This window comes from Microcaecilia unicolor, chromosome 3 (genome assembly GCF_901765095.1).
Source record: "Microcaecilia unicolor chromosome 3, aMicUni1.1, whole genome shotgun sequence".
NCBI lineage: Eukaryota > Metazoa > Chordata > Amphibia > Gymnophiona > Siphonopidae > Microcaecilia > Microcaecilia unicolor.
In genome coordinates, this window is record NC_044033.1 from 297,323,102 (window position 1) to 297,334,024 (window position 10,923).

General features: G+C 45.8%; 1 protein-coding gene across 3 annotated transcripts in view; it reads left to right on the forward strand.

Moving 5' to 3' along the window:
• The window catches only part of LOC115466737 (keratin, type II cytoskeletal 8-like), a 35,096-nt gene extending 24,397 nt beyond the window's left edge, over positions 1-10,699 (forward strand). For 2 of the 3 annotated variants that reach the window (XM_030198200.1, XM_030198199.1), the window contains exons 6-9: positions 410-535; positions 4,508-4,728; positions 7,583-7,632; positions 9,599-10,699. In XM_030198200.1, coding sequence (XP_030054060.1) covers positions 410-535; positions 4,508-4,728; positions 7,583-7,632; positions 9,599-9,816 — 615 coding nt within the window. In that variant the 3' untranslated portion in view covers positions 9,817-10,699. The remainder of the gene's footprint in view (positions 1-409; positions 536-4,507; positions 4,729-7,582; positions 7,633-9,598) is intronic. The other variant, XM_030198201.1, reaches the window with a different exon arrangement.
• Positions 10,700-10,923: the final 224 nt, after the last annotated feature.

Sequence of the window (10,923 nt, forward strand, 5' to 3'; positions counted from 1 at the left end):
CTTTTATAAAATACTTGCCTAATTGTGGATGTAGCGACCTGAACATCTATAATCAGGCTTGTGCGTCCTTTCTAAAATTCTGCTCAGAGTGACCCACTCATGATCACAGGGGAAATCAATGAGAATCTGGATTGACTCAGGCCTGCTGTTAAACATGCTGGGTCTCTGAATAGAAATTTAGGAGAGGGCCTCAAAGCCCACCAACAGGCTGTAGCATCAGGGCTCAAGGCAGTTGTGTGCACCTTAGTAGCACTGGTTCTGAGTGGACTCCATGCTCCCAGGTCATTCCACTCTACTACTACTCCCTGCCTCCTCCTCTGGATATGTTTTGTGGACCAAGCAGAATGTTGTACATGTTGCCTTATTTCCACAGCCACATAGTTTTTATTTTGTTTTTTTCTCCCTCCAGTATGAAGAATTACAAGTGTCTGCTGGCAGGCATGGCGATGACCTTCGCAACACCAAAAGCCAGATAGCTGAGATGACCCGCATGATAACTCGACTGCAGTCAGAGATTGATGCTCTGAAAGGCCAGGTAAGTGACCGTCTATGAAAAGGGCTGACCCGCTGGGTGTACTTCCATGTATGGGCTCTTTCTCTATTATCGTCAACAAAACCATGAAAGAGATGAAGCTGAAATAAACCATGAAAATCTGTACAATGTTTACCATTCAAAAGAATATGTTTTTGTGTTGTCAGGGAATGAGTAAATAAATTGTGGTCATTAGGAAATGTGGAGGGGAAAAAAAAAACCTTCAATCAAAAATGCTAAAGAGCCTTTGATATAGAAGGCTGGAGCGTTTGTTTATCACAGGTCAAAATAATCCATTTATAGCTTCAAAATAAGCCCCATAATTTTCAAAAGCACTCTTATTCAAAGTTCAAAATAATCCTCTTCAACACAAAAATCAAAGTAATGGCTGGAGGTTTAGAAATAGATAAAGGCCATCCAGCTTATAATCAAAAGTGATCGCCGGCCATCTTCTGACACAAATCGGGAGATGGCCGGCGATTTTTTAAAAGCGGCGAAATTGGTATAATCGAAAGCAGCATTTTTGACTGCATCGCCGCTTTCCTGTCGCTTCGCCGGCGAAAGTTCAAGGGGGCGTATCGGTAGATAAGCGAAGGCGGGACATGGGCGTGGCTACCAGATGGCCGCTTTCGCCGATAATGGAAAAAAAAAAAGTGGCGTTAAGCAGTATTTCGCCAGCTTTATTTGGTCCTTTTATTTTCACGACCAAGCCTCAAAAAGGTGCCCCAACTGACCAGATGACCACTGGAGGGAATGGGGGATGACCTCCCCATACTCCCCCAGTGTTCACCAATCCCCTTCCAAACTAAAAAAATAAAACTAAAAACCTTTTTTGCCAGCCTATATGCCAGCTTCAAATGCCGTACTCACCTCCATGACAGCAGAATGTGTTGTATCCTCCGACAGCCTTTCCCTGGTTGCGATGTGGCTCTCGGGTGAGTGTGACACCTTTTCTGTTAGGTGCCCTGCAGAGTCACATTAGCAATGCATTGTGGTGGGTGTAGGGTACTGGGCTCTACTCCCCTGGTGCTTTTCCCCCCCTGCTAACTGGGTCAGAGTGTGCCCTGTTTTGTTTCCTGTTGTAGTCCATGCGGTAGTGGCCATTTTTGTAAGCCAGTTTTAGTTCCATTTCCTGTGCTACCCACGTTAGAGAACGTAGTTCTTCTTGCATGGTGCTGAAAGAGGGCATTGTACACTATTGTGCCAGCTCTGACCTACTGCTAATCTTAGTACCAGGGGACTCTTTGCCGGTGGGGCACAACCTCTGATCTGCAGTTAACTGTGAGTAAACGTGCCTGTTTCAAGAGAGGACTTTTTCAGAGAGATTAGTCTTCAGGTGTGAACTGGTATGCCAAAGTTATACAGCAGCAATAAGTCCTAGAGGCTGTATGCAGGTCCCTGGAACAGTTTTAGTGGGTGCAGTACATTTGTGGGTAGTGGGTTTGGGGAGGGTTGGGGGGGCTCAGCTCCCAAAGTAAGGGAGCTATGCACGTGGGAGCTTTTCTGAAGTCCAGCGCAGTGACCCCTAGGGTGGCTGGTTGGTGTCCTGGCATGTCAGGGGGGCCAGTGCACTAAAAATGCTGGCTCCTCCCACGGCCAAATGCCTTGAATTTGGCCGGGGTTTGAGATGGCCGACATAACTTTCCATTATAGCTGAAAAACAAACCCGGCCATCTCAAACCCGGCGAACACCATGGCATTTGGCTGGGCTAAACCATATTATCGGAAAAAAGAGATGGCCGGCCATCTTTTTCGATAATACGGTTCTGACCAGCTGTAGCGCCGCCGCCAACATAGATCGCCGGCGATTTATTTGGCCGGCGACGTTCGATTATGCCCCTCCATATGGCCCAACCAGTGTGCCCATCCTTTGTAACCCCTAACTCTTCCTTTTCCTAAGTTATCCCACATGCTTATCCCATGCCTTTTTAAATTCTGACACAGTCCTCGACTCCACAACCTCCACAAGGAGGCCATTCCATGCCTCCACCACCCTTTCCGTGAAATAATAATACTTTTAGAGTACTCCTAAGCCTATTCCCTATTAACTTCATCGTATGCCCCCTCGTTCCAAAGCTGTCCTTCAGTTGAAAGAGGCTTACTTCCTATACATAAATGCCCTTGAGATATTTAAACATCTCTATCATGTCTCCTCCCTCACTCCTCTCTTCCAGTGTATACATGTTTAGGTTCATAAGCCTGTCCCTATATTTTTTGTGTTCAAGACCGCTTACTAATTTTGTAGCCGCCCTCTGGACCGACTGCATCCTGTTTATATCTTTTTTAGGTGTGGTCTCCAGAACTGCACACAGTACTCCAAATGGGGCCTCACCAGAGACTTACATAATGGCACTATCACCTCCTTTTTCCTGCTGGTCATCCCTCTTTTTATGCACCCAAGCATCCTTCTGGCTTTGACCGTCGCTTTTTCTACCTGTTTGGAAGCTTTAAGGTCATCAGATACAATCACCCCCCAAGTCTCGCTCTTCCTTCATATGCTGAAGCACTTCACCCCCTATATTGTACTGTTCCCTTGGATTCTTGCAACCCAAATGCATGACCCTGCATTTTTTGGGATTAAATCTTAGTTGCCAAATATTGGTCCATTCCTCCAGCTTCGCTTGGTTTTTCCTCATGTCATTCACACCCTCCAGGTTGTCTACCCTGTTGCAGAGTTTGGCATCATCCGCAAAGAGACAAACCTTACCAGACAGCCCTTCCGCAATATAGCTCACAAAGATGTTAAAAAGAGACGGCCCAAGGACCGATACCAGCGGTATTCCACTGACAACATCCTTTTCTTCAGAGCAAGCTCCATTTACTACTACCCTCTGTCTCCTTCCATCCAGTTTTTCCCTTTTCATCCACTGGTCCACTTTGGATTCTGAGCTGAAGGAGAGCCGCCAAATATTTTCCCATGCAGGTTTACCATTTTTTTTTTTTTTGCATGCATTACGTCACTGGTGTCCAGGAGCAGTTTATGCAAAGCAGAGTAGCAGCGACTAATTTATACATGAGCACTACAGTTGATTTAAAACAGGACCTTATTTTACTTACACACGCTACCTATATTTCCACCTACATATGTTTACAGGTTTGATGACCCCTGAAGCAGGCTCACATTCCGAAACATGGCTGTGTTGGGTCTTAGATGTGTTACTACAATAAAGGTCCTTAAATTTTGGAAATCCTCTTTGTATTCGCTTCACTACTTTGTTTGATGCCTACATGTTCGTGAGGGTTTGTTTTTTTCTCCCCCCTCTTTTGCTTTTCCCAGATCCATTAAAAGGCATAATAGGCCACAAAATATCTTGCATATACAACATCTTCTGGCCAGATGCCAAAAATTAGCAATAATGCTTTTAGGGGCCCTTTTACTAAGTGACTGTGAGCACTAACGATGCTTACTGCACGCTGAAAAGGCACTTCCATGGGACACGCTCAGGCGTCCTGTGGTAGTTCTTGGATCACCACATGCCAATCCCACACTAAAAAATATCAAATGGGATCTGGGCATGGTGGGCCACACACCCATCCTCCCTCCATGCTTTCAGATGTTGGCACTGAGCAATTTCAGAGTTTGTGGGTTAAGCTTAAGCGTTCAAGACTTAACACAGCTAGCCTATGTTTTTGTTTTAAATTGTTGTGCCAAGTTTCAAGAGCAAGCAACGTGCTGGGAGGAGGGTCTCTGTGCAACCGGTTCCACATGCCTGCCAAGAGTGTCCCAAGCTAGAAATCATGCCCTGTGCAATATGCCCCCTAGGATCCACTGCACCACCACCAATGTAGGGGAAATGATGGATGGGATTTAGCACCTCCATCTGCCTTGCACCCTGTATGGCCACACTGGTCACAGAGCACTTGGGACATCACTGACCCTGCTTTAAGTGACTTCCTAGTCCCTGCTAGTTTGTTATATCCAGCAGTTAAGAAAGGAAATTAGAAGAAGACCATTAATTAATGTTATTTTTTCAGCGCACTAACCTTGAAGAGGCCATTAAGGAAGCAGAGGAGCAAGGGGAGCTTGCCCTGAAAGATGCCAGAGGAAAATTGGCTGAACTTGAGACTGCCTTACAGAGGGCCAAGCAAGACATGGCACGCCAGCTACGGGAGTACCAGGATCTGATGAATGTCAAGCTGGCCTTGGATATTGAGATCGCCACCTACAAAAAGCTGCTGGAAGGGGAGGAAAACAGGTGGGTGCAAAGCATTGTGGTAACAATTATGACCATCCCACCTTGGTTAAAGATGAACCCTCAGCTTCAGTGTAAAGCAGGGATAATAAATGAAGTGGATGATCACTATTGCATAATGATTATTACAGATGTAAGGGAGGAGTTACCAAGGTGCAGTAAAAGGTTAGCTTTACTGCATCTTGATTTACCATGGGATTCAGCAACCTGTGGGATAACAGTCCCATGGATTGTTGTTTCCCATGGTGAAAAAATAATGCTGCTTGCATCAGGCCTCAAGGCTGTGGCCTAATGCTCCTGGGCATCTGTCTAAACTGTCAGAGCTTCCCCCTCCCCCTGCACTCCATGTGATTCCCTGGTGGTCCAGTGATGATTGGGCAGGAGCACAGTGATCCCCAGTTGTTCCTGCCCTGGTTGGCACCATATCAACAAGGCACCCCTGTTTGTAGCCTAGGGAGTAATTCCTTATGACCCCCTTAGTGATAGTAGTACAAGACTACAGCTAGGGGCATTATGTTGGATATAGTGTTGGCCAGGGCAGGAGCGACTGCAGATTGCTTCTGCCTGATTACCACTAGACTACTACCACTAGAGTAGGGAATCACATGGGTAGGTCCTATGGGAGTGAGAGGGGATGGGGGGGAGACATGATCGGGGGAAGGGGAATGGCATTGACTCTGTCTCCACACTGGAAGCATTGGGTCATGGTTTTGGGGCCTGAAGCTGCTGTGAGTAAAATAGCCCCAGCTTTTGGCATTATGTTGGATATAGCATTGGCAAAGGCAGTGCCATGTCCCCTACCTCAATGCAAGCGGCGTCCTCGGGCTGCGCAGAGTCCCGTTGACACGCACACTTGACTGGCACAGCCCTGAGCCATGTGTGTGTAGTTCTCTGGCTGCAGGCTCCTTGATTGCTTTCCTTCCATCTGCTTTTCCTCTGCCTGGCTTCCCTTGCTTCTCTCCTATTGGTCTTCAGGTTCCTCCTTCCCCTGCTCTTGTCCTATGGCTGTGCCCCTTCTCCCTCCTGATGTCAAATACCAGCACTTTATCAGCTGAGCTCTCCCTAGTCTCCTTGCTTCGGCTTCTACTTTGGTAGGTGTTACTTGCTCAGTAGTGTGCTTCTCCTCTACTTTGTTCTTCATTACTGACTCTGCCTGTACCTGGATTACTCTCGTGTCTGCTGCCTGCCTACTGACTCTGCCTGTACCTGAATTACTCTTGTGTCTGCTGCCTGCCTAATGACCTTGCCTGTACCTGGATTACTCTCGTGTCTGCTGCCTGCCTACTGACTCTGCCTGTACCTGGATCACTTTCTTGCCTGCTGCCTGTCTGGCCGTCACGTTCATCATCCTGCTTCATGCTCCATCTCGTAAGCCCTGCAGGCCGCCCGCACCTAGGGGCTCAACCTCTGGGAAACGGCGGTCAGCGCAGGTGAAACCCGGGGTTGTCTGGCCGCGAAGCAGAACCTGGTCCGAGTACCAGGCTCGGCAATGCTCTACTTGGTACAAGAACTCACAGGTCTGACAGGAGCAACTGCAGATTGCTTCTGCCCGATTACCACTGGACTACTACCACTAGACTAGGGAATCACATGAGTAGGTCCTTTGGGAGTGAGGGGGGGGAGACATGATCGGGGGAAGGGGGCATGTCATTGGCTGTCAGTCTCCACACTGGGAGCATTGGGTCATGGCTTTGGGCCTGATGCTGCTGTCAGTAAAATAGCCCCAGCTGGTTTTTGCATAGTAATGAGCTGCTTTCTATACATTTGCATGTTTGCATCTCACTACTGTTTAGCCTGTAGTGACTTAAATATCACAACAGTAAGAGAAGCCAAACTGCATTAGGGCTTTTTAAGCTGTGTTAAGGGACAGTTAACATGACTTAAAACCATAACACAGCTTATTAACGTCTCCCTTAGCCTCTGATGGCTTATTCTTTTTGTAGTGAAGGAGAGCCCATTAATATACCTATTCTGTGTGCTTCTCTTTCCATTCCCTACACTTTTCCTCTAAGCATGATTTTTTTGTGTGGTGTCAAAAGCCCTTATCTGTTCTGATTCCCTGTTCATACCCTATGCCTTTCCCTGCTTTGTTAGCATGGGGCAGCCATGGAACGAGGATCAGTGCACAGTCTGAGCCCACATTACTTGTCTGGACACATCAGAGCTGCTATTCCCCTTCTAATCAGCTGTAAGCCATGATAAATAACCAGCCCTTTGCAATGCACTGATGTTCTGCACCAGATCTCTACCCTGTGATAGGAGCAATGGGTGATGGGTATTCTTGGCAAAATGTTTCTTAAGGTGCTTTTCCCTTAGGTGAATCTGCCATGGGTAGGGGACAGTGGTTAGGTTTTCCCTTTCCATCCACTGGGAGCTGAAGGAGAGCCGCCAAATATTTTCCCATGTAGGCCATGACATTGCTGACCAGTGTGTGTCAATGACATCAATCCCCACCAGCCCACATTCAAACTTCAGTGTGGGGGGGGGGGGTATCCTCAGGGTTCTGAGCATTTCCAAATGCATTCTCTTTTGTCTGTTGAGAAATGTCCTTGTCCTTCAAGCATGCGGTTCTTCTCCCCCCCCCCCCCCCATCCACTTTCTGTCCTGAGCTTGGGTAGAGAGGCAGAGTAGCAGGGAAAAAAAAAACAAAAAGACAATGGGGGCTGCCATTGGCTCCCTGGACCTTACATTGAAGAACTGCTTTATTCGATTCTACCTGAACAGTACCTGTAATAAGGTCTGTGAACTTCTCTGCTATGTCTCTTGCGTTTAATATGCTACAGAATGTAGTATGGAAGAACTGATGGATGATAGGAATTTTGCATTGTGATGCAAGAAAATGTTTTTGATCTGGCAGGTTGGAATCTGGCATGCAAACAATGAATGTCCAGACGAAGACCTATTCAGGTAAGCCCTTTCATGTTTCTTGTCAAGCAGGTACACAGTAGAAGAAATGGTGGTTTTGGTTAGTGGTGTGGGGGAGAGGGAGGGGGAGAGTTATCTTTAGAGTCTTTTGGATATTCACAATAAATGGGAATGCTGGGCCTTTACACAACCAGTAGTCTTTGCGATGGCTTTTATTTCCTGGTGATAAACTATATTGCCTTTGTATCAAGTCGGGGGGGGGGGGGGCAGTTTTTAGTGGTGGCAGTGACTGTATTAATATAATCATCAGTGCCAGTATTCAATTAATATAAATATTCAGCACTGCTGAATATTGTCGGTGTCAATCAATATACATATTTTATAGTCATTGTACTGCTGCTAATAGGTTTGGGTAGGCCTACTGTTCAGCAGGCCTCTGTGCAGCATATAACTTATGCAGATGGTGACTGAAAATTGCTGATATTGCCCGACAGTTGGAAAGCCTGCCCTCACTTTGCCCCAGACCCGACTCTATACTATACGGATAGTAATAGGCTGTTCTGAGGAACTTTCAGTTGGGTATTATCCATTAACCAACAAATTTCAGACTAGTGTGCAAATTTAAACATGCAAGTTATAGAATAAGGTCAATTGTGCATGTAACTTAACTCCAATTAACAGACAATTATTGGCTATAATTGGCATTAATATGAAACAAATTAGCAGTTATGTGCCAACTGCCCTTATTCGCTATTCTGAGTTACATGCTCAAATTCCAGTATGTGCATCTTCAAGGGGGAAGGGGGTCATGCACCAGGGAGGGGCCTGGGTGGGTCAGGGCATGTCAGGCAGTTAGGGTTATCGAATACTATAATTTATGCACTAGCTGCCTGTAGTTTAGTGCCAGTATTTATGGCAGTCATTGAGCTAGGGTAGGTTAGGTTTGTAAATGTGGACTTACACTAGTATTCTATAACAGCAGTTGTGCGCATAATTGCTATTTATAGAATTTGTGCTTTGCGTGCATCATCCTGGCACTTAAATTTCAGCGACCTTTTGAGAATTTACCCCTGGGGCTGGTGTTGCATTTAAGTGTTAAGTGCATATATATCCAGTTAGGCTAATATTCTATACAGGAAAGTAGACAGACCTCTACGTTCCTTTATAGGATAGGCTCTTACTAGACACCTCGTTAGAGAACTGTCCTCAGAGGATCAATTCTCTACAGGTCGCCTGAAGTTAGGCGCTGGGATGATGTATGATAACTGGAAGCTTTATAACTGCAGTTATAGAATATTGAAAGTAAAAGGTCACGGATTGGATATGCCACCTTTCTGCGGTACAACCAAAGTGGTCTTACATATTTTGTGCAGGCACTTTCTCTGTGCTTAGTGAGTCCACAATCTTAAGTTTTGTACCTGAGGCAGTGGAAGGTTAAGAGATTTGTTTAGGGTCACAAGGAGCTGCAGTGGGAATAGAACCCAGTTCTCCTGGTTCTCAGCCCACTGTACTAACCACTAGGCTACTCCTTTTGAGTCCACCTCAATTTAGGCACAAGCACCTACTACCTAAAGTTAGGTGGACTTACAAATGGTTGGTGTAAATGGCTGACATCTAACTGCTGTCTGGTATGTAGCTGCTAGTATTCCATAACTCACATTAGTGCTAATTTCCACCAATTAACATAAATGGTTGATAATGCTTGTCAGCAGCTAATTCTTATATTAAGTTACAAGTGTAACTGACACTATTCTGTAACTTCCACACACAGCTTTACGTGCTAAGTGTAAAATTGTATATGCAAGTTTATAGAATGAGGGGGATAGTGGCTGAAAATCCACCAGTAGGCCAGTTCTATGTTCATCGATAAACATATAACTTGCTTTGAATATCAGCCCTTAGTTTTTCAGCAATTTGACGCTGGTACAAGTGGGAGTATAGTGGGAGGAAGGAAACTGGCGTTTTGTTGTGTGATGGTGTAGCTGAGCAGGAAGGTCATATGTTTCAGGTGGACTGAGCAGTGCTTTCGGCAGTGGTGGATATGTTTCAGGTGGACTGAGCAGTGCATTCGGCAGTGGTGGATATTTTCCAACCAATAACTACATCGTCAACTCTTCTCCTCTGGAAAGCACCAAAACAACAAAACGCACCGTTGTGGTGAAGACGGTGGAGACCAAAGATGGCAGAGTCTTGTCTGAATCCTCTGATGTCTTCTCAAAGCCATGAACAGCTGGCTGACACTCTGCAACAGGCTTTCAAACAGCTCAGCCTCCTAGTGCTAAGCCACTAGAAATCTCGTTCAAACTGGGCAGAGATGTGGGAGAGCCATTCTACCCACAACATGGCTTCCCAAACCAGCCGTAGTTACCCCACAGCCAGTCAAGTTTTCAGAATATCTGCACTGATTATGCATGAGATACTTTTAGTTGCATTGGAAACCAAGTCTATGGAAACTTAGGTCATGAATATTTATTGTAGATATTCCAAAAATCTGACAGGCTATGAGTTCCCTAGGACTGGTTTGGGAAAGTCCTGAGCTACAGTCTTTTGTACCTGTGATTTCTGTTGGATCATTAATGAAATTCAGTGGGCTTGCTGCCTAGAGGAACCCAATTTTCTGCTTTCTGTAGTGAGAGTCACTTGAACAGCTCTTCCCGTGTTTTAGATTACCTTCTAGGACAGGATGGGATGTGAATTTTCCTCACTGATCCTCTGCACCATAGACATCTCATGGCTTTGTTTCTCCTTTGCTTCAGATAACTAGAGCTATCCAAAGATCTCAGTTTGGGATATTTGTGTGATAGCATTCACTGGAGACAAGCATATGACTTGATCAGTTCTGGCAAATATTGCTGAGACATGCTGTAGGCTGCACAAATACCCCAAATTGCTCCGAACAGATACAACACCTTTTTTTCAGCAATGGTACCAAAGAAACAGAATCCATTTGGAGTACAGACAAACAGCTGTTTGCAGCCGTAGGGTATTCATCCCCCCTTTTCCTTCTGTTGTGGCTGACTTGGAATGGGTGGTCACAGGCCATGTCTCATTTTCTATTTTGTAACAAAGCATCCACTGTCCAACTAAATAAACCTTTTTTTTGTTTTAAGAATCTAGTTTCTTTTGTGTGTATAGAAATATCTTCTTACAAGCAACAAAACCCGTTTCATGAAAAATGCGGGCCCTAGAAAGGCTCTTGTGTAAGCGATTTCTCCTCTCTCCCCTCCTCTCCCATCCATGTCCAGTGATTCTCCTCTGCCCTGCCCTCCCCTCCCCATCCATGTCCAGCGATTCTCCCCTGCCCTCTTCTCCTTCCTGCCGCCCTGCCTTTAA